At 34.2% G+C, this 24514-nt stretch overlaps 1 protein-coding gene across 2 annotated transcripts in view; it reads left to right on the top strand.

The window, feature by feature from the left end:
- Ppp4r3b (protein phosphatase 4 regulatory subunit 3B) overlaps positions 1-24514 on the top strand; it is a 63185-nt gene that overhangs the window by 13247 nt on the left and 25424 nt on the right. For both annotated transcript variants that reach the window (XM_027934309.2, XM_027934308.2), the window contains exons 4-7: positions 4134-4757; positions 11861-11938; positions 13091-13207; positions 15054-15170. In XM_027934309.2, the coding sequence (XP_027790110.2) occupies positions 4134-4757; positions 11861-11938; positions 13091-13207; positions 15054-15170 (936 nt within the window). The remainder of the gene's footprint in view (positions 1-4133; positions 4758-11860; positions 11939-13090; positions 13208-15053; positions 15171-24514) is intronic.

The raw sequence follows: 24514 nt of genomic DNA, 5'->3' as shown, positions 1-24514 counted from the left end.
AATACAATCATTTTTTCCCCTTGGTTCTGCTAATAACAGTGCCAGATAATTTAATAAAGTGGTTCAAGAAAGTGTAGTGTGAGCCTCCCCATTCATTCCAAATAAGAATTATTTGATATGAGGCCCTGAATCAATAAACTTTTAACTGGGAATGGTTGTTTTGTTTCTTTTCTACCTTGTGTCTTACTGTGCATCTTATGTTGCTAGAGCATTATTAGTATACATTATTAAACATAGTTTCCACTGATAAACAATTAAAAACTAATAAATAAGATTTTGTGATTCATATAAACTATACATAGAAAAAACCCAAAATTGTTTTTGTTACTGTTTTGCCTTTAAACCTGTGGATGATGGTGAAAGGGTCCTGTTTTGTTTTGTTTTTTTTTTCTTTTTGCTCTTCCAGGTGTTCTGTGAGGATTGAATTGAATATTTCATGTGAGAAGTTTTCTATAAAATGAGATTTAACTTAAGACTTAAGAAATTCAGTCTTAACTTGTAGACATATACAGTGCATGCAACAAATATTTGCTTTTCTGTTCTTGATTTAAGATGAGCTTGGATCATGTGTTCATCCGTGCAGTGGGGCAGGGGCTGACCCATGTAAATAATAAAACATACTGAAGGGTATGAACTATTAAAATCACTAATTTATAAAAAATATTATAGAGAAAACATTAAAAGTGAAAAATCACTCATTTCAAATTACTAATTTACAAAATGAAAAAAAGTATTTGATATTGTTCAGAATATTAATGAAAGTATATAAGAATAGCCTTCTTAAATTATAAATTCTAACAAAAGTGATGTTTTATTTCATTCTCTTTTCTCTCCCTCGTAACAGCATGGTAGCTAGCATGGTAACTATACATGTACTCAATAAACATTTAAAGAAGAAAAAATAATGCAGAAGACAAATGCCTTGTGAAGAACTAGGATGTTGATTGATATATTCACTATAACATGTATTTATAGGATGGATAATATTTTGCAGTGATCAACATATAAGTTATACCTTGTTCTCCACCTCAGTATTTACTGTTTAATTTGTGGTTTTGAATATTTATATACTATTAAAGACTAAATATATTTGTACTAAAATTTTTTTTTGCTAAAATGTATATTGTACTGTTTTTACTCAGGTAGTTTGGGAGATCCCTAAAACCACTCTCAGGGTCCAATATAATTCATTGAAATGACTGTAAGAACTGAACAAAGCTAATATACTTCTGGCTACAATTTATTATAGTGAAATGATGCAGATTAAGATTACCACATGGAAAAAGATACATGGAGCAGGATCCAGGAAAGTTATGTCCAGACTTGAGTTTCCAGTTGTCTCTCCTATAGACATAGACAGTGCTTATTTCTCTCGGCAACCAGGTATGGCAATACTCATGAAGTATTGCCAGCTAGGGCAGCTTACCCAAATATTTGTGTCCAAGGTTTTCAGTGGGATCAGTCACAAAAGCATGGCTAACCTTAGTCTTCAACACCTCAAAAAGTGAAGACTACCTTGTATCATAAACCATATCGTTAGCATAGAATATCCAGAATAGCCTGATGTTCAGGTACAGAAAGATTATCTCTCGGAAGCTGAGCAAGATCCAAACCTTTCTTTGGAAAAAGTCAATCCCTTTGCCAAGGTTTTTTTCCCATCAAAATGATCATGACTGTCTAAGGATCTACATCTAATATAATCATTTATATGACAGAGCAATATGAGTGTGAATGTGCCTGTCATTTGAAAGAGTATAAGGTATAGATAGTATACATAGTAACAGTATAAGGTAGAGATAGATATGAAGAAACGGCTCATCTGTTTTATAAAGCCACAACATACTTTTTATATTTGTTTACTAATATGATTATTCATTTCCCTTCTTGATCTACTGTAATTTATACATTTTGATAAATTTGTACAGAACTGTTTAGCATAGAGCTTAGCCAGTAGTTAATAAAATCCAGTTCTTCCTCAGGCTAGTCATTTTCTGTTGGCATCATATCCTCAGGAAGCTTAACTCCCATTTGTCAATTGACTTAATAAATAATCAATATTGTTGTTATAAGATTTATGTACATACATAAAAGTAGTTTAATCAACCATACCAGTGTTATGCATATCATAGTATGGTAGTAGATATAACCTGAAAAGTAAGAATTAATAGATAATAGCATATACTAGACGTTAGTCATTAACAGTCCAGTTCATCATAATATTATATGATAAAATGTCAGAGATGTCATTCATCAGAGTTTACAGGCTTCCATTCACCTATATCAGGTTCTAAGAGCAGAGATGATCTTGGAAGACATAAGATTTCACCATTCTAGGCATCTGTTGTAATTGAGCTAGGAGATCCTATCATCTTGCTCTGAACCTTTCTTGAGACACAATTATTAACATTGGATTTCTTTTGTTGCATTACCCATTTATTAATTCCTTTGCCCTCAGTTACTATTTCTCCTCTTTGTCATTGATTTTTATGCAAAATTTTCCAACATTTGAAGGAATGTTAGCTTTGGCCACTCTGATAGTCCTATAGGGTTAATTATTGTATAGATTACTTGAAAGATTTGTGTATGTTGCTGATTATACATTTAGTTATTGTTCCTATAAATTATGTTTTACTTTTTGGTTCTGGATTGGGTTTGCATCTCCCTATTTGACCAGTGTAGGCCAGGATTAGAAGGAAAGATACTTTGCTTCTGACAGCCACTCAGGGGCCAGACTGATAGAGAACACATTTTAATTTTTCTAAAATATTGTAAAGTGGGAAGGAAAGGTGACATGAGAGCACTGACTTCCTGTACCACACTGATGATTAAACCCAACGGTGCTCTGCCATCTATCTACACCACCACTCTTCTCCCCCAACTTTTTTCTTTTTTTGAGACAAGGTCTTGCTAAACTGCAAGAACTGAAGGAAATTCTGAATTATCTTTGCATTTTATGTGAATTGCTCTATGATCTTGCTACTTATGTGTCCGTTTCCCCAAACGCAGCCACACTGTTGAAAAATCAAAAGTAAAATTATTCATCTCTGTAGAAAAAGAACTTATGTGCATCTGTGTATCTACATTTCTCTAAACTCTTAGATCTTTTTTTCATGTGTTGCTTTGGTGGATACAGAAATTTGTAGAACCATTTCTACTTAGGATGTTTTGAAGGGGAGAAGATGATAGTTGCATTCTTGTGTTAATTAGAAAAAATTTTATGAAGAGTTATTTTTTGTTGTTGAATAGAGTACTTTATTATAGAAAATTTGTTTTAGCCTTGCTTAACCTGAGTTGACAATCTGAATCATAATAGTTTGCTATTCATTGTTTTCTAATTTTGATATAGATTAAAAGTTGGAGGCGTTATCACAGATGTTAAATGAATATTGTTTTTATTTTATTTTATTCATTTTTGATGACGCTGGCAATTGAACCCAGGGATGTTTTACCACTGAGTTACATCCCCAGCACTTACTAGGTTTCACTTTGAGACAGGGTCTCACTAAGTGGCTGAAGCTGACCTCGAATTTCTGATCCTTCTTCCTCAGCCTCCTGAGTTGCTGGGATTATAGGTGTGTTAAACTGCGCCTGGCTGAATATCGTTTTTTAAAATTAGACTTTATTTCTTTTGGTTTGTAGCAAAAGCAAAATATTTTTCAAAGGCATTTGGAGAAATCTTTTTTTCTCACTTATTATAAGGAATGAGGTTTTAGTTTGGTTTAAACTTAGTAGTATCCTCATCCCAGCCAGTGTGACACTGATGGGTTGCTAAATATCACACTTAGTGGCTGGGTGGGGAGAGGTGAAATAGAAGAGTTTGCCTTCTTTAAAATGGAAAATTACTGGATATAGTGAAGATTAAATGACTATACAGTTATATAATATCAGCTGAAATATTCAGGCTATCCTGGAAATATAGGGTGGAAAATTAATAGGTGAAATTATCTGTGGTCAGTTACTTGAGACTCAGGTAACTCTAAACTTGGTCCAACACTTCTCTTAATTAACAATGACTACTAGTATTGATTCTGTGCAAGGCATTACTACTTAAATTCACTGGTCAGCGTGTTGATTTCCAAAATGTTGGAATTCTTTTAAATTTTAAGATAACCAGCTCTACTTCTATATTTTAGGTTCAAGGTAAGGACCCATCAGTAGAAGTCACACAGGACCTCATTGATGAATCAGAAGAAGAACGATTTGAAGAAATGCCTGAAACCAGTCATCTAATTGACCTGCCCACGTGTGAACTCAACAAACTTGAAGAGATTGCTGACTTGGTTACCTCAGTTCTCTCCTCACCTATCCGTAGGGAAAAGCTGGCTCTGGCCTTGGAAAATGAAGGCTATATTAAAAAACTACTGCAGCTATTTCAAGCTTGTGAGAACCTAGAAAACACTGAAGGCTTACATCATTTGTATGAAATTATTAGAGGAATCTTATTCCTAAATAAGGCAACTCTTTTTGAAGTGATGTTTTCTGATGAGTGTATCATGGATGTTGTGGGATGCCTTGAATATGACCCTGCTTTGGCTCAGCCAAAAAGACATAGAGAATTCTTGACCAAAACTGCAAAGTTTAAAGAAGTTATACCAATTACAGACTCTGAACTAAGGCAAAAAATACATCAGACTTACAGGGTACAGTATATTCAGGACATCATTTTGCCTACACCATCGGTTTTTGAAGAGAATTTTCTTTCTACTCTCACATCTTTTATTTTCTTCAACAAAGTTGAGATAGTCAGCATGTTGCAGGTAAGTAAAGTAATTCTTCACGATTTTGTTTTCAGATATGTAGTTCCTTCGTATGTCAAGCTGGTATTCAAAAATACTACTTTGTTTCCTTTAAATGTTCTATCAAGCATAGAAAATTTGACTTTATCTTGTTTTGTGAAGGAGAAAAGTTTTTTTAACACAAATTGTATTTGTAAGTATTCTCTGATGCAGCTGTTTTAAGTTTTTTGTATTTTTAAAATGGAGTTATGTTATGAATAATCCTGTTTTTATAGTACTGGGGATTGAACCCAGGGGCACTTTACACTGAGCTGCATCACCAGTCTTTTTTATTATTTTTATTTTGAGAAAAGATCTTCTAAGTTAGTTGCCTAGCCTGGCTTTGAAGTTGCAATCCCTCTGCTTCAGCCTCCCAAAGGTTAGGATTAAAGGCATGTCCCACCACACCTTGCACATGCTAGGCAAACACTCTACCACTGAAGCAGCATCCCTCGCCTTATGCAACTATTTTTTTTAACATATTTTATTTCATTTTGAAAAACACAATTATTATTGGGGTCTGTATGAGTATTTGTACTGAAAATGTCCCAGATAACTTAAATGTGCAACCAACATTGAAAAATAGTAATTTTTAGGAAATGATACTTAGGTTATTGACTTTGCAAAGTTGATTTTATTCTTTGTTCTTCAGTTGTAAATAAGAGTTTATCATGTTACTCCTTTACATCCTCATTATATAGTAATCATGCATTTGAAGATTTTTACACTGTGATATTAGCGTATATCCAATTTCCTACATAATTATCATTGTTATTTCCTTAACAGTCACTAAGTTTATTGAGCAGCTGTTATATACTTAGTGTAGTGGTTCTCCAGATGTGGTCTGTGAACTCTGGAGGTCCCTGAAACCCTTTCAAAGGAGTTCATGAGGCTTTCCCTTTTTCAGCTTCATGTCTGTGTTATTTTTTCATAAACTAAAGCCAAATCAGTGTTTCACAACAGATTGAATGCAGAGAAGAATCTAGTTGTCTTTTAAGCCAGACATTAAAGAGATTTGCAAAAAAAAATGTGAAAGAGCCATTCTCCTTTCTAAACTTTAAAAATATAGAATCATATAGTTGTTTCTTACTTAAAATATTTACTTGAGGGATTGGGGTTGTAGCTCAGTGGTAGAGCACTTGCCTCGCATGTGTTGGTCACTGAATTTCATCCTCAGTACCGCATAAATGAATAAAATAAAGGTATTATGTCCATTTACAACTAAAAATTTAAAAAAATATATATATAATTACTTGAACACATAATGGCTTATTAAAAATTAATACTTTCAAAGGCCTCCTTTGTTATTTCAATTGTGGTAAATATCAATAAATGTAGCCCACATAATAAAACTCTTTGGGGCTCTCCATAATTTTTAGAGTTTAAAGGGATCCTGAGATCAAATCATTGAGAATCTCTGACTTTGTACTTAGCTATGTGACTTTATTTTTATGATATTTCCATCCAATATTCACCTTTATATTGTTACTTTATATTTTGTATAGGATATCTGTCTCTAAATCATTGTTACAAATAATGAGTTTTTTGTTACTCTCCTGCAGTAAGTGTGAGGGAGTTTAAACTTACACATCAGGTTCTTTTTATAATATATAAAACCTGTTTTGTTTTGTAAACCATACTATACAATTCAGGATGTTGTTTTTCTTATAGACAAAATGATTACAGACTCAGGAGATGGGAGTCACTATCTATAGTTGATGTAAAGAACCTATTGTCAGGATCTTAAAATTAGCTTTCCAGTTAACTGGTTTTGATTTCAGAAGGGTTTCCAAACCCTTAACAATGAATCATCAAATGCTCTTTTATACTTTAAAAAATTTGTGCAAACTAATCTATAAATATTTGTGATACATATTTGTCATCTTTCTTATATTTTATAACAGGTTTATGAAATTTATAATATAAATCAACTGTAACTTTAAAAAAAGGAAAGTTTTGCCAGGTACCATGGCACATACAAGTAGTCCCAGGTACTCAGGAGACAAAAGCAGGAAGATCACAAGTTTGAGATTGGCCTCAGAAATCTAGTGAGTTCCTTTCTCATGAAAAGTTTTGGGAGTGTAGCTCAGTGGCAGGACACTCCTGTGTTCAGTCCCCAAAATGAAGTTCAGTACTACAAAAATGAAGATAAATATGGCCTGGCACGGTGGCACACATCTGTAATCCCAGTGGCTCAGTAGGCTAAGGCCAGAGAACCACGAATTCAAAGCCAGACTCAGCAATGGCAAGGTGCTTAGCAACTCAGTGAGACACTGTCTCTAAATGAAATAGAAAATAGGGCTGGGGGTGTGGCTCATTGATTGAATGTTTCTGGTATTCAATCCCCAGTACCAAAATAAATAAATAAATAAATTAGAATTTGAAAGAATTAAAAAAAAAAAAAGTCTTACTCATTTCTGGTTCGTGAGATTCATTTTCTGAAATGCCCAAGTACTATGAACTAACTACCTGTTTGACTTTATTCTATGACACTTCCAACCAATATTTATCTTTCTGTTACTGTAACTTTATTTTTAGTGTAGAATATATTCCAGATGATTCTTTTACAAGCTATTTAAGTTGTTCAAACTGAAATTTCTCATTATTCTCCTATAATGAGTGTGAAGAAGGTTAAACATGCACATAATTTTCTTTTATAATACATAGGAGCTTGGGTTTTTTATCTAATATTTACAAATCAATTATGGCTCGTGTGCTAGCAGTAATGCTGAATTCTACTTAAAAAGATGTATGAGAAGGAAAGTAATATTTTAAGGTCGAATTAATAAATTGCAAGTTTTTCTGGCCTTGAATTTGTTATTCCCCTGCCTTAGCCTTCTCAGTATCTGGTATTACAAGTGTGGACCACCCTGCTGTGCTCAAAAAGTATTTTATAAATTAAATCCCTAAAAGCCAATAAAATGAAGTTATTTCCTCACAAATAACTACAGAATGACATCCTTCTCACAACAATAAGTTTTAATTTCTCCCCTTACTGGAAATGATAAAGTTGATCTAAAGCCAACTGTTGTCAGTTGTTTGCTTCCTTAACATGTTTGAATATATAATATTTTCACTATTCCATAGGAAAAAGTTGAGCATACCACAAACCCAGCAGTATTAGTGGTTTAGTTCTTTTTTTTCCCCCCACATATTCTGTAGTTAATAAGGTTATAGCAATGATTTCAGTTACTAATTAAATACATAAAATCTAGAAATAACTTTAAAAGAAAAAAGCTCTTTTGCTATGATGTGATTCTTTTGTGTTTAAGACTTTTTTTTGATTCAGGTATAAGACTGAACATAGTATATTATCTTACTAGATTTGGTCCTTTCTAGCTTGAGTTTTGCTTTGGTTCCATTCTTAAGTTTGAACTTAGAAACCTATCCAAAGTTTATTTGCTAGGTGTGACTTTATTTTGTCTTATTATTTGGGAGACCTGAATTCTGAATTTACTAGCTAGCCTCAGATAAGTCCACTCATGGAACTAGGCAATCTTTGAATAATGACACAAAGCTTGATCTAAATTTAAATTTATTTATGTGATTCTAAAAATGATGAACAGGTTCTCTTTCATTTTGTCTGTTTTTTCATGATTGCAAAGAAGTTTGATTTAGACTTTTAGAAATAGTTTTGTTTTTTTTTTTAAATACCTGGGATTGAACTCAACCACTGAGCCATATCCCTAGAGACAGGGTCTCACTGAGTTGATTGGTGTCTCAATTTTGCTGAGGCTGGCTTGGAACTCAGGATTCTCCTGTCTTAGCCTCCCGAACCACAGGCATCCACCACCACACCAGCTTCTAGTAACCCCTTTTTCCCACAAGGTATTTTGTTTTGTTTTGTGTTATTTTGATTTTTTGTTGGATTTGTTATTGTTGTTTTGTTTTTACTATACTGGAATTGAACCCAGGGCCCATTACCACTGAGCTATACTCCCAGCCCTCTTTATTTTTTCATTTTGAAAGAAGATACTGGCTGAGTTGCTTAGACTGGCCTGTATGCCTCCAGTCTCAACGTCCTGACAGCTGTAGTTACAGGTATTCACCACCACACCTGGCCTCCCACAAGGTTTTGTTGTGTTACCTGGAAAAACAGCCACATACAATTTATCCTACACAATTGTGTTTTTTTAAATAAAAGTTTTTAAAACCAAGTAGAAAAGAAAAACTGAAAGATCTAAAGAGATTAGTTTAATTAGTTTGAGAAGCAAGTTCAGAAAAAAGCATTCCAACTATGTAATGGACTTTTAAGCTGTCTTAATTTACTTTCTTAATTTACATTGGAACAGTTTATTTGTGCATCTTAAAAAATATTATCAGTAATAATAATGCTGAAGTCCATAGAAAATATACTAGGAATCAGAAAGCATTCTTCCAATGAATTATAACACTTGAGATTGCTTCTATGTATAATATTTTATGTAGTTCCAGCTGTCAGCTCACAAGTACTGAGTCATATAAGAAGAATTTAATTGGCAAATTGCATTTATCAAGAAGTTGGAACTTTTTTCCTATGAAAATATTCTGACAGAGTTAATCTTCAGACAGGAAAGGATGAAGATTTAATTGGGAGAGATATAGGAAGATAAGAATTTATAAAAGGTGCGAATGGAGGTAAATATGTACTTATTTATTAAAATAAAAATATTGAGACCAGCCAGGCTCAGTGGTGCACACCTGTAATACCAGGACTTGAGAGGCTTAGGCAGGAGGATCACAAGTTTGAAGTGAGCCTTAGCAATTTAGGGAGACCTTAGGCAACTTGGTGAGAACCTTTATGGAAAGAAAAAATTAAAAGGACTGGGGATGTAGTTCCCTGCTAATGTATTCCCCCCATCCCCCAAAAGAAATTTTGAGACCAGAATTATTTGGGGAAAAAATGATTGAGGAATAAATGATAGATTGCATACACATTTGAGTCCCCTCAGAAGATGGATGATGCAGGCCACAGTACATAAGGAATCAGTGAAGTCAGTAAGGAAGGAAACATGGTTTGAGTTAGGCAAATGAAGGAGTTTTGTCTTTAAATAGCACTCATTGATGGTTAGTGGGTGAGCATATTATACTTTCTAGGATTGTATCTAGTGATTTCCCCCACCTGGTGCTGGGGATTGAACTCAGAACCTCACACATGCAAGGCAAAAACTCTACCACTGGACTATATGCATCCCCAGTCTCCCAGTGATTTTCATTGATGAAAGCCAGTGTATTTCAAGAAAGGATTTAAGTGATGAAGTACATCCTTATGTATTTTTTGATTTTACTGTCAGCTCTACATATATTATTGCTACAAACATTTGTAAAACATGCTATTTAATTAAAACTAATGGAAACTATTTGAGAAGGAATTCTGAAAATAAAACTAAAGCTTAAATGCAGCAATTTCAGTTATATTCTTTTAGCAGTTTTTGATAATAAATTTCCCAAAGCAAATTTCTTTTTTTTTTTTCCTCTTTTTTGGCAATACTGGGGACTGAACAAGGGGCACTTTACCACTGAGCCATATTCCTGGTCTTTTTTTTTTTTTCTTATTTTGAGCTAGGGTCTCATTAAACTGCTGAGACTGGCCTCAAACTTGCTGTCCTCCTGCCTCAGCTTCCCAAATAACTGGGATTACAGGTGTGCACCACAGCACCTAGGTGAATTTCAATCTTGACAACATTTTTTTTTCTTTATAATTTCGTGTTCTGCTTATTTTAGAAAATATAGTGAAGCAAAAATAAAAAACACAATCCATCACCAAAATACAACCACAAGTAACGTTTTAATTATAAACCTCTGAACTTTATACACATTTAAATTTAAAAAAATACTCTACTATATGTTTTGTTTTTCCTTTTAAGCAGTATCTAGGGAAATTAATATTTACCTGTCTTAATACTTCAGAGTCATCAAAATGAAGTTACTGTAGTGGTTTTTCATATAATTATATTCTTGGAGACCACAACAACATGTAAGACTCTGCTCCAGTTATCTGTAGACTGTTATGAGTTCTTATGTTTTAAATGACTTTTTAATTTTACCTGCTTTTGGTGGGTGGGATACTGGGGATTGAACCCAGGAGTACTTTACCACTTATTCCTTTTTATTCTTTTGTTATTTTGACACAGGGTCTTATTAAATTGCTAAGGGTGGCCTTGAACTTGAGATCCTCCTGCTTCATCCTCCTGAATAACTGGGATTATAGGCATACCCCACATACCCCACTGTGGCTGAATTGTTGTTTTCTCAACATAGTCATACATGTACATAACCTTATTTGATCAGTTTCATTACCCAGAAATATTTTCCCTCCTCCCTTCTTCCCTCCACCTGGTCTCTTTCTTGTATTCTACTGGTCTCCTTTCTGTTTTCATGAGATTCCCCCTTCCCCTTATTTCTTTTTCTTTTTTATTCTCTAGCATCCACATATCACATTTTCTTTATCCATTTATCTGTTTGATGAACATCTAGGCTGATTCCATAATTTGACTATTGTGACTTGCTGCTATACATATGGGTGCACCCATGTATTGCTGTGTATGCTGACTTTATGAATTGTGTTTACATAAAATAAAGAGTAAGTAGGCCCTGAAAGGGTACTGGAAAAAGTATCAAAGTGAGTTGCTGCCACACCTTTTAGACATATCTTTTTGTTTAGATTTCTTTACAGTCAGGCACAGTGGTAATGCCTGAATCCCAGCAATTCCAGAGACTTAAGCAGGAGACTCACGAATTCATAATCAGCCTCAACAACTTACCAAGGGTCTAAGAAACTTAGCAAGACACTGTCTCTAAATAAAATACATATACAAGGGCTAGGGATGTGGCTCAGTGGTTAAATACCCCTGGGTTCAATCCTTGGTACAAAAAAAAAGTCCTTTATAAGTGAGATTTCTAGCTAAATTAATATATTATTGAATGTATAACTAGAAGTGAATGATATACTCAGTTTATGGAAAATTATAAATATATTCTGAAATTTTAGGTTTCAGGAATGAAAATGCTATTTACTTCTCATCAATTTTTATTATAGTTTGTGTAAATCATAATTGAACATAACATACTTCTGTTAATATTTCATAGTAATTGTTTTCATGCAGGAAGATGAGAAGTTTTTGTCTGAAGTTTTTGCACAATTAACAGATGAGGCTACAGATGATGATAAAAGGCGTGAATTGGTAAGCTGTTCTTGAAGTTTACATTCTTCAAGAGGACTTTCCCTTTTGGCATGCATAGCTTTTATCTTGAATTTGTTAAGAGTTTTTTTTTTTTTTTTTAACAATAAGTATGGAATGAAAGATATATATTTAGGTTGAACTATATAATGATCATTCAAAGTTTCTAAAATTTGTTTGTATTGTTTTAGAAAACTTGAGATGTTCCAATGTGTTTTTCCCCCAGTAAGGGAATTTGAGTGTCTCATAAATCCCAAAATCAGATAAGTGTCTTATGTCAGAACTATAAACCCACACACATTTTTGTTTTTACAGATATTTACATAGGAGATTCTTTGCTTTTTTAAACAAGAGGTATAAGGATGCTTCTTGAATAAGGGAATCATGGTTTGTCTTTTTGGAAATATTTTTCATCTTCTAATGTATTTACAAACTTTATTTTTAGATATAAAACATGTTTGGGAAAAAAGAATAGTGACTGCTGATTACCAGATGTTTGCCCCTTTTTCAAATATAATCAGATTCCAGCATTTTTAGGAAATCATGAAAAATTGATGACTTAAAGCTATAAGTCATCTTTGTAGTTATATTTATTAGAAGCCTACTTAGGTTTCTCATTTGTAAAATCAATGTTTTAAAACAGAATCTCTGATGTCCTTTCTTTTTTTTTTTTTTTGAGAGAGAGAATTTTTTTTTTTTAATATTTATTTTTTAGTTTTCTGCGGACACAACATCTTTGTATGTGGTGCTGAGGATCGAACTCGGGCCGCACGCATGCCAGGCCAGCGCGCTACCACTTGAGCCACATCCCCAGCCCCTCTGATGTCCTTTCTACTTGTAAAATTATATCATGTTTTTGAGGGCTCATTGGGAACTCAGCTATAGTTTATTATAGGATGGTCTCTATTCAAATGGCTTATTTAGCACTCTTGTACTATAATGTGTTTAGAAAGAATAGTGTTTGAGAAATAATACTTTTAATGGGGGTGCTAGTTTTTAGTATCTCTTTTAATGTAGGTTTTGGGAAGCCAGGATACTATGAAAAGACAAGATCCTTCAGAAGGGTGAATTTCATTCTGTGGCAGATCACATTATAGTGTGCCCAAGTTTATTTTTATGTTTATCATCTTCTCACTATAATTTTTAACATTACAGGTTAATTTTTTCAAGGAATTTTGTGCATTTTCTCAAACATTACAACCTCAAAACAGGGATGCATTTTTCAAAACTTTGGCAAAATTGGGAATTCTTCCTGCTCTTGAAATTGTAATGGTAATTATATGGTTTCTTTTCATGCTTTTGGAATTGTGAATTTGAAATTGACTTATATTATGGATGGGAAAGAATTTATTGTAGTACAATATATTATATTCTTTATTTTTTGACACCTCAAGAGAGTTTGGTAAGACATATTGAATTCTTTAATTTAGTTTTATTCCCCTGAAAATGATTACCGCAACAATGATGTCAGCTCTCAGATTTTTACTTAATTTATAATACCAGTGTTATAATTTGCATATGATACATCTCTGAGTGAAGAAAAATATCTCATGTTTTTGAAAGATCATTATATTTTCTATAACATACAAGTATGTTTCATAGAAGCCAATAAAATATTTTTTTTTCTTTTTTTCTTTTTTTTTTTTCTTTAATATCTTTTTTTTAGACCAGTGAATGGAATGAGGGCAGACTGGACCCAGGAGTCTAGTATTACAATATGGGTTCAGGGCATGGTTCTCAAAATTTAGTTATCCATTGGCATTTACTGAATGAAAAATTAACATGAGACTTCTTTTTTGGTGGTATAGGTATTGAATCCAGGGCTTTGTATATACCAGGCAAGTGCTCTACAACTAAGCTATATCCCCAGCCCTTTTTATTTTTTATTTTGAGGCAGGGTCTTGTTAAGTTGCCCAGGGCGGTATCAAATGTGGTTCTCCTGCCTCTGCCTCCCAGATATCTGGGATTATATGTGAGCCCTACTGTGCCTGACTAAAATGAGAAAATTTTATTCATTTTGATTTGATAAATAATCCATTTTATATTAACATAAACTTAAAATTTTCCCAAATCAAAAATAATTTAGTGAAGAGCATGGCATCATTTGCCCATTTTTTGTTTGTTTTGTTTTGCTGATCCTTTTAATGTCTTCATAGTATATAACTAGATTCTCATAGCTACTACTATGTTTAACTTGTTGTTAGATCTATCACATCATGTAGCCTCTGGAAAATCCCACTGTATTTGTGATTGAGAATGAAAAAGAAAATATCTGTTACTTAATACTATGAAAATAGTTTTAATCTGTACACTTCCTGAAAAAAAGAGAATTAGACCCCTCAATAGGATTCCCTGAACCACACTTCAAGAACTGCAGGGACTGTTTCCACAGTCACTGCCTTGGAAAACTAAGTTATGGGAAAGGGATAAAAGTGCCCAAGAAGTGTTTTCAAACGCATTATCTATTAGGCAAGTCAAGGAAGATGGAGTCAGTTGCTGAAGAGTAATCCTGTTACGTCTAGAACAAAAGACAGAATTCTGGAAGGCTTTGATGGAAGCATATTCAAATTTTTTAATATATTTTTAATAAATCCCCTTTCTGAATTTTTGGTAGCTTTATTTTGGGGGGGGGGGTCCCTGGGATTGAACCCAGGGGTACTCAGCCAGTGAGCCACATCCCTAGCCCTATTTTGTATTTAATTTAGAGACAGGATTTCACTGAGTTGCTTAGCACCTCACTTTTGCTGAGGCTGGCTCTGAACTCTGAATCCTCCTGCCTCAGCCTCCTGACTACTGGGATTACAGGTGTGCGTCACCACTCCCAGCTTTGGTAGCATTTTTAAAGCCTTGCTTTATAATCTTATGCTGATTCTTATATTTAAAATCTGTGAATATTTCTTTGTGATGGTAAAAAACAGCAACAACTAATCAGAGAGCTGCCCCAGAATTGTAATATTTATAAAAAGAAAGAAAATGATGGAGAAATTGTATATTTTGATTGCAGTTCAATGACTTTAATTCAACTTTAGAGGTAATACATGGGTTTAGTTGGGGAAAGGTAAATGCAAGAATAAATGTTGTTAACAGTCTCTAAATAACCTAGCTTTCCTTTTATTAGGGCATGGATGATTTGCAAGTCAGATCAGCTGCTACAGATATATTTTCTTATCTAGTAGAGTTTAGTCCATCTATGGTTCGAGAATTTGTAATGCAAGAAGCCCAGCAGAGTGATGATGTAAGTAATAATTCTGGGGTTCTATGTGAATTGTTTGTGAAATAGTGTTAATAAACTATTGTGAGAAAAATCATAATTTTAGTGAGGAAAACAGCGTCTCATTGGGGGGTTCTTTTGGCCAGAGATAGCCACCCTAAATCTTAATATCTCAGATAATTAACAAATAATAAAACACAAACACTCAGAAATATATTTACAAAACCAAGCCCCTGGTAGATCTAGTCCACATGGGTGCTTGAACTAGAGGAAGACAAAATGGCTCCAGGGTTTATTTAAGGGGGTAGGTACATCAAAGGCAGGGGTAAGGTTTCAAGGGCAGAGTCTTGCTTTGTGATGTCTTGCAGTCAGCAGGTTGATTGACATCTTGGCAGGTCATACCCATCTCAGGTGCTCTATGGGCTGTTAGGCAGAACTTGAGGGGGAAATTCACCTGCATCAGGTGGTGTATCCCTGTGGGGAGTGCCCCAGGGAGTTCCCACAGCCAGACTTATCCCCTCACAAGGCTATTTACTATGTCCACACACAGCCCACAGCTCGTGACACATAACTGTAATCTTAAATTTTGAAAAATAATAGATTTCTGATCAGTTATGACTTGCAAATTCAGAATATGTTGCAGTTAGTTTGTTGATTGCAAAGAAAAAACAGATATTTAACAAACCAGTATTAGCATAAATTATAATCAAATCAGCTTCTTTTCTTTATTCCCCCAGTACTTAGAATTGAACCCAAGGCCATGGACATGGTAGGCATGTGCTCTGCCACTGAACTATATATTCCCAGTCCTCAAATCAGATTCTTAAATGTTGATTTTTTTTTTTTTTTTTTTTTTAATTTGAAGAGTTAAAGAAATGGAATTTCAGATCCTTGGGATATTTGCAGGTCAGGTCTTTATAACTAAGAAATTGCTTTCCCTTGTTAAATTTTTTTGGAAATGAAAGTTTAGTGATGAGACCAATGTTGTGTCTTCCCATTGCAGAAAATTTAGGATTTTCCCCTCAAAACTATTTTAAGGACAAATGAACACATAACTGTAATTTAAGTGTTTTTTCTTATAATGTAAAATTGTTTTAGTGTTAAATAGATGATAACTGAAGTGTAACTATGCCTTGAAGGAAGGTGTTTGATTCCCAATTTTAATTTGGTTAACTCAATTATAGAGTTAATTAGAAATTACAGTTTTACATATTTCTTGTTTACTCTTCCTTTTTTTCTTTTAAATCCTCCCACTCTCCATGGTGCTAGGGATGGAATCCAGGGCCTCACATGGGGGCATGGCTCAATGGCATGTGCATTGCCATTGAACCATGCCCCCAACCCCACCTTGGTGTCTCTTAATGTCTACTTAAATTTTATTTCCTGCATTTTTAATACTTTGTGTTTGTTTGCTGTACTGGTGATAGAACCCAGGGGTGCTTTATCACTGAGTTACATCCCCAGCCCTTTCTATTTTTTTTATTTTGAGACAGGGTCTCACTTAGTTACAAAGTCCTCACTAGGTTACTGAGGCTGGCCTTGTACTTGCAATCTCAATCCTCCTACCTCAGCCTCCCAAATTGTTGGGATTACAGTAACATGTCACTACCCAGTTCCAGTTTTTTTAAAAGGAATTTTGGAATTGATTTTGGAATTGATTGTCTAATTATATTTAGACAATAAAGAAAAATACCATTCTTTTTAGAAGATAACTTTGAAATTAATGGTCCTGGGCTGGGATTCCAGTTAAGTGAAGACTGCTTACCTAGCATGTACGAGACCCTAGTTCTATCTCTAGTACTGGGGGGAAAAATAACTCAGCATGCCAAAAATTGCTGTCTTAAAAAAAGAAAAATATATTAACATTTCCATTGCTCCATCCTTAGTGATGTGTGTGATTAAAGGCATTCATCATAAAGTGACCATAAATCTCACTCAGATCATGATAATCCTAAACAATTAACTTCTAGAATTTTTAACTGTCAAAATTTGATTCCAGTTTTCATTGGCAATATTATATTGTTTTCATTTAATTGATGGATAAGACTAAGAGAAGAAACGGTTAAAGGACCGTTTTCAGTTTCTTTCCTTTTTTCTTTTTTCCTTCTCTTTTGAGACTGGATATCACTGTGTTTCCCAGCTAGTTTTGAACTCCTGGGCTTAATATCCACCACCCACCCTTCCAGCCTTCTAAATAGCAATGGTGATAGGCATATGCCATTGAACCTGGCTTCTCTTTTTCCTAAAATTATAGTCTTCAAGGTCTTTCATTTTCTGAATTTTCTAAGACTTAAAACTTTTATAATTTGAACTTTTCCTTGTCTTAAAAGTAATTGCCTAGAAGAGAGATATGTTTAAAGTTTGTTTAAATTTTTTTCAAGATTGAGGATTCTACTTTTTTTTTTTTTTTGCCTCCAATGCTGGATGTCAAACCCAGAGGATTGTGTATGAAAATAAGTACTCTACCATTGAACTACAGTCCCAGCCCTACATACTGAATTCTGTTTCGGACCTTTAAGAAGAAAAAAGAAGATAACATACATTTGTTGAATAGTTGATACTTTAATGCCCTTAAAAAAAAAATTAACATTGAAACTTTTACTCCTATTAAGGAGCAAATTTGGTTTTAGCAACATATATTACAGTATTCGAATTATGTTCAAGACAGAAGGAAATATTAACAGTTTTTTTTACAGTTGTCATTGTTTCTGAGATAGAAGGATCAGTTTAGCAGTAACTGTTGTCTTTTTGTTATGCCACAGATTGCACACATTTTTGTACTAATTGCCTTTGAAACATTGAGTAGAACTTTACTATAGAATCTGACAGGATTAGTAATGTGACTATTATTCTGGCAAGTATTTTCTCATTTAAGAATGAGTTTTAAAATTTTTTGAAGATGATAATTATTTAAAAGAGTCCTTATTTTTTAAAGATTTATACTGAAATATTATGGTTATCGTTTTATATGGAGTATGCTTCAAAATAATTTTTAGAGGATATGGATAATTTGGTCGGAAGTATACAGGTTAAACAAGATGGGCCACGAGTTAATAATTGCTAAAGTAGAATGATAGGTACATAGGATTTATTATGTTATTTTCTTTAGTTTTGAGATTTTCTCTATCTCTGAGATTTGTCATGAAAAGAAGTTATAAAAACTACGCCAGGCTTGAAAGCACATGCCTATAATCCTGGTGACTTGAGAGGCTGAGGCAGGAGGATCACTAGTTCAAAGCCAGCCTTGGCAACTTAGCAAGGCTAAGCAACTCAGTAAGACTCTGTCTCTAAATAAAAATATTAAAAAGGGCTGAGGGTATATAAGCCACTCCTGGCTTCCCTCCCTGATACAAAAAAAAAAAAACCACAAGCTAATTTCTTTTGTAAAATGTTGAATATTTTGTATTGAAAAATACCACATTTCATTTCTTAAAATTTCTCCACATTTTTAAAGGTTTTTGGTTTTGGTTTTGATAGTGGGTATTAAACCCAAGGGCACTTAACTACTGAGCCATATCCCTAACCCTTTTTTTAGTTTTTTTTTTTTTTATTATTTTTGAGGCAGGATCTTGCTAATTTGCACAGACCCAGCTAATTGGGATCCTCCTACAAATTTGTAGAAAAGATAAAAATAATACTACTAAGAACTCATATATACCCTTCACAGTGGTTCCCCAGTTGTTACCATTTTATCTGTCATTTGCTTTTTTTTTCTTTTAATTATTTTTATATACACTCATATATACATACATATGTATTGTTTTCTTTTTAAACCATTAAAGTATAAGGTACACAAATGATGGCATGAGGGCTGGGGCTGGGGCTCAGTGATAGAGCACTCGCCTAGCATGTGCAAGGCCCTGGGTTCGATCCTCAGCACCACATAAAAATAAATATATAAAATAAAGGTATTGTGTCCAGCTGCAAATAAAAAAGAAATATTAAAAAAATAAAGATAGAAATGATGTCATGATGTTTCCTTTATAGTCTTCATTCATATTTTGTCTGTTGCCCAGTGATCTCTATTTTAACCGAGAAAAAAACAAAGTTTTTGATCCAGTGTCCCAACAATTTGGGTTTGTCTTAAAGTTATCAAGTTGTTTTTCTGTGGCAGAAATGGTTCAGAAGTCATGTTTCCTTCATTGTATCATATTAGGAATTATACCTAACTTTCTGATATTTTGGTTTGTTTCTTGAGACAGGATTTCACTTTGTTGCCCAGAGTGGCCTCAAATTTACAGTCCTCCTGGGGCCGGGGTTGTAGCTCAGTGTAGACCACTCATCTAGCACGTGCAAGGTCCTGGGTTTGATCCTCAGCACCATATAAAAATAAATAAATAAAAGTATTATGTTCAACTAAAAAATAAGTATTTTTTAAAAAAATTTTACGATTCTCCTGCCTCAGCCTCCAGAGTAGCTGGGATTACTGGCACGTGCCACCATACCCAACTTTTAAAAATGAGCTTTTTTTTGTCTTTGTCCAGCTTGTTTTTACCAATTCAGAGATTTAAGGAGTTGGATCATTAAGTTCTAATGTAAAGTTTGAGTTGGTATTGTTATTTTCTTCTAAAATGTCAGAATAGGTTTAAGTATTAGACATATGCCCGCACATACATATACATACTTGTGGTAATCACTTATCTAATATGCATGGACTTCTTATTAAGTTCTTAAGTTAATGTTTAAAAAACAATGAAAATTTTCTATAACATCTATCAGTTCTTTACTACTTCAGAATAGTTTTCCTGTTCTTCCTGGTCTTTCTTCTCTTTTTTAACTGTATTTCTGGAACCTAAGATACACAAATGCTAAGTCTTAACAAAGTGTCAGAAAATTTTCATGTAAATTTGTAACCATTACCATTGGTTGATAGTTACTATAGAATTACAGGATGTGTCACAGTTTCAAAAGGATTAATAGGAATCAGCGAAATAAAGCATGTTGAATTCTGATCCTCAATCAGAATATGAGAGATGTAGCTCAGAATCTGAATAATTTCAGAATTCTATGGTTAGGTTTCCCAAACTATCTAATTATTTGGGGAATGATGATTGGGGGAGGGGGTACTTGGGATTTAATCCAGGGGTGCTTTAACACTAAGCTACATCCCCTGCCTTTTTAATTTTTTTAATTGTAAGACAGGGTCTCACTACAATGCTTAGGGCCTTGCTAATTTGCTGAGACTGACCTTGAACTTGTGATCCCCCTGCCTCCATCTATCTAGTTGCTGGGATTACAGGCATATGCTCCCATACTCCCAACTTGGGCAATATTATTTTTAGATATATATATAACAGTATATTGTATTTCGACATTATACATACATTAAGTATAACTTATTCTAATTTCAACTTATTCTAATTAGGATCCCATTCTTGTGGTTGAACATGATGTGGAGTTTCACTGGTTGTATATTCATATATAAACATAGGAAAGTTTGTCTGATTCATTCTGCTGTCTTTCCTATTCTCATCCCTTCCCTTCATTCCCTTTTGTCGAATCCAATGAACTTCTGTTCTTCCCTACCCCACCCACTGTGTGTCTCCTTACTGTGTCTTAGCATCCACATACTAGAGAGAACATTCAGCCTTTGGTTTTGTAGGATTGGCTCATTATTTATGGCTGAGTCCATTGTGTATATATACCACATTTTCTTTATCCATTCATCTGTTGAAGGGCACCTAAGTTGGTTCCGTAGCTTAGCTACTATGAATTGAGCTACTGTAAACACTGATGTGCCTGCCTCATTGTAGTATGCTGATTTCTTAAAATATACCTTTGGGTGTGTATATACTGAGGAGTGGGATAACTGGGTCAAATGGTGATTCCATTCCAAGTTTTCTGAAGAATCTCCATACTGCTTTTCAGAGTGGTCACAACCAATTTGCAGTTCCAGCAATGTATGAATGTACCTTTTTTCCCCACATCCTCACCAACGTTTATTTATTTGGGGGGAGGGGGGTGCTAGGGATTGAACTCGAGGGCACTCGACCACTGAGCCACATCCCCAGCCTCTTTTTTTGTGTGTGCATTTTATTTAGAGAGAGGATCTCACTGAGTGGCTTAGCACCTCACTTTTGCTAAGGCTGGCTTTGAACTCAGGATCCTCCTGCCTCAACCTCCTGAACTGCTGGGATTACAGGTGTGCACCACTGCTCCCTGCCTTACCAGCATTTATTATTCTTGATAATTGCCGTACTGACTGGAGATGGGATCTCATTGTGGTTTGGGACATTATTCTTAAGCCTGCTTAAGATGTACTTTAAAAGCAAAGTATTTGCTTCTAAGTAAGAATGGTTTCATGTTGGAGTGAATAAAACCAACAGGGGCATCATTTTTCTTAAAACTTTGATTTAGAATTAGAACTTTGAAATATTTCCCAGACTGGTTAAACTCACTTGAATATTGTTATTTTTTTTAAGTGCCAAATAGTAAAATAGGACATTGTAGGTCCTGTGGTCTCTGTCACAACTACTTATTTCTACCAGTGTAGTGTGAACTGGCCATTGACAGTTTGAAAATGAATGGGTGTGGCTTTATCCCAATTAATGTTTTACTGTAAAATTTTTATTATAAAGCAAGGAATCAGTAGGGTAGTTTTGTACTCTGCTGACTCCTGTGTTAGACCTCTTTCTCAGAACACCAAGTAAATCAATAGTGGCATCTAAAGACTCATTATAAATTGAAAGTTGTAGTTGCAGAAGCTACAATGGCAGTTTGGGAAAAGGAGCAAAAGCAAGGAAAACACGAGTAAACAGGCATTGGGAAGGAGTTATTGGGATCTTTTAAGAGGAGATTCTCTAAAATAGTTTTTGGTGATACAACATTGGAATTGAGTAACTAAGGTTCCTCCATAAGAGTTTAAGACCAAGTCATTGACATTAGAAGAAGGCATTTTCCATTATTTTTCATTATCCTCCTGAAACTGCTTGAATATGAGTTTTCTTTCCTGAGCTGTGTGGTTGTTGGAGAAACAAGGAAACAAAGTTGGATTTCTACTGTAGCAATTAATGCTACCCAAAAAATCTACCAGATAACGTTGTCTTTTGGTGTCATTGGAAAATTGATTCCAGGACACCCCCTCACCCTGGCCAGGATGCCAAAATCAGTTAATGTTCAAGTCCCTTATATAAAGTACCGTAATCTTCATATATAACCCATGCACATTCTCCCATATACTTTAAATCATCCCTCATCCAGTGCCTCATCCAGTTCTCATCCAATCTCAATGCCATATAAGTAGTAGTTGTATTGGGTTAGGAAATAGTGGCAAGAAAAAAATATGTATATGTCCATTGTAACTAACATTTTTTAACCAATATTTTTTATCTGATATTTATTAAATGTGAGGTTACACAACCCATGGATAACTTTTATGACATTTATATTATTTTAGGTATTATAAAAGAGACTTGAGCACATCGAGATTTTTGTTATCTTCCAAAGCCCTGACTCCCTCCCAGCTATGGCTAGCTATATCTGAGATAGGCAGTGGAAGATGCCTTTCCTTGAGGGCTTTAGAGAGCTTCTGTAGCCTGCTTCTTGTTGGTATAAGTTCTTTAAAGGTATAGGGATTGAATAATCACAAAGGTTGCTTATTCTGAAGTTTATTTGACAGTTAAGCTACCTAAACTATTTAGTAGGCTTCCAAACTAATTATAGATTCTGAAGATCTTAAATTTAAGTATAATCCGTGACCCTGAAGATTTCCTTTCACCTGGTGACCTTATACCCTTTCTCAAGTTTTACTGTCTTGAAAAAGTTCTAAAGAATGAGATCCTGTGGTGCTTATACCTTTGTCAGGGAGAGAACTCTTATAGAAGATTTTTTTTAAAGCAGTTCTTTTATCTCCTAAAAGCTGTAGCTCTCTATAGTTGTTTCTATTAGTTTCACTATGAAATATGTAAATTGTCTTTTTCTCTTTACAAGTTAACAAACTATGGGGCTTTCATTGAACACAGTTCCTTCAATAAATGATCTATACCTTAAGCAGTCTTTCTTTGCCACTGTAGTTTTTTATTATTATTAGTTATTGATGGACCTTTATTTATTTATATGTGTTGCTGAGAATCGAACCCAGTGCCTCACACATGCTAGCCAAGCACTATACTACTGAGCCACAACCCTGCCCTTGCCACTGTGTTTTTATTTAGGTATGACTTAAAATCCATTATTTGTGATAATGTTTTATATGGGTGTGTTTATATAAGAGCAGATTATTTGAGGTATTAATTAATGGTTGAGTCCCAAGTTGTATACTTTTTTATTTTTGCACACTTTTTTAAATTAATTTTTTAAAGTTTATGTGACAGTGGAATGCATGCAATTCATATTACACATATAGAGCACAATTTTTTATATCTCTGATTGTATACAAAGTATATTCATACCAATTTGTGTCTTCATACATGTACTTTGGATAATGATGACCATTGCATTCTACCATCATTTTTAACCCCATGCCCCCTCCCTTCCCCTCCAACCCCTCTGTCCTATCTAGAGTTTGTCTATTCCTCCCATGCTCCCGCTCCCTATCCTACTATGAATCAGCCTCCTTATATCAGAGAAAATATTCGTCGATTGGTTTTTTGGGATTAGCTAACTTCACTTTGCATTATCTCCTCCAACTCCAACCATTTACTTGCAGATGCCATGATTTTATTCTCTTTTATTGCTGACTAATATTCCATTGTATATAAATGCCACATATTTTTATCCATTCATCTACTGAAGGGCATCTGGGTTGGTTCCACAGTTTAGCTATTGTGAATTGTGCTGCTATAAACATTGATGTGGCTATGTCCCTATAGTATGCTGTTTTTAAGTCCTTTGGGTATAGACTGAGGAGAGGGATAGCTGGGTCAAATGGTGGTTCTATTCCCAATTTTCCAAGAAATCTCCATACTGCTTTCCATATTGGCTGCACTAATTTGCAATCCCACCAGCAGTGTATGAGTGTATCTTTTCCTCCACATCTTCACCAACACTCATTGTTGTTTTGTACATATTTATGGGGTCTTTGTGTCTCAATATGTGTATACATTTATCAATTTGTGTATGTGTGTGTAGTAGGGAGTCAATTTGTGTATGTGTGTGTTGTAGGGGAATCAAGCCCAATTCCTTGCTCACACTAGGCAAATGGTTTACCCCACTGAGTAACATCCCCAGCCCTGTGTAATATTTACATCAAGGTAAACACATTTGCCATCTCAAACATTTATCATTTCTTTATAGTGCATAGCTCTGTGAAATTTATTTTGTAATTCTTCTTTGAAGAAATAGCACATAATTATTATGTATATTACATAACATTTGATAATAAACAACTACATTTTTGTTATATTAGAGTGTATATGTACCTATTAAAA

This window comes from Marmota flaviventris, chromosome 14 (assembly GCF_047511675.1).
Source record: "Marmota flaviventris isolate mMarFla1 chromosome 14, mMarFla1.hap1, whole genome shotgun sequence".
Taxonomy (NCBI): domain Eukaryota; kingdom Metazoa; phylum Chordata; class Mammalia; order Rodentia; family Sciuridae; genus Marmota; species Marmota flaviventris.
This window is presented reverse-complemented; position numbering and strand designations above follow the sequence as displayed.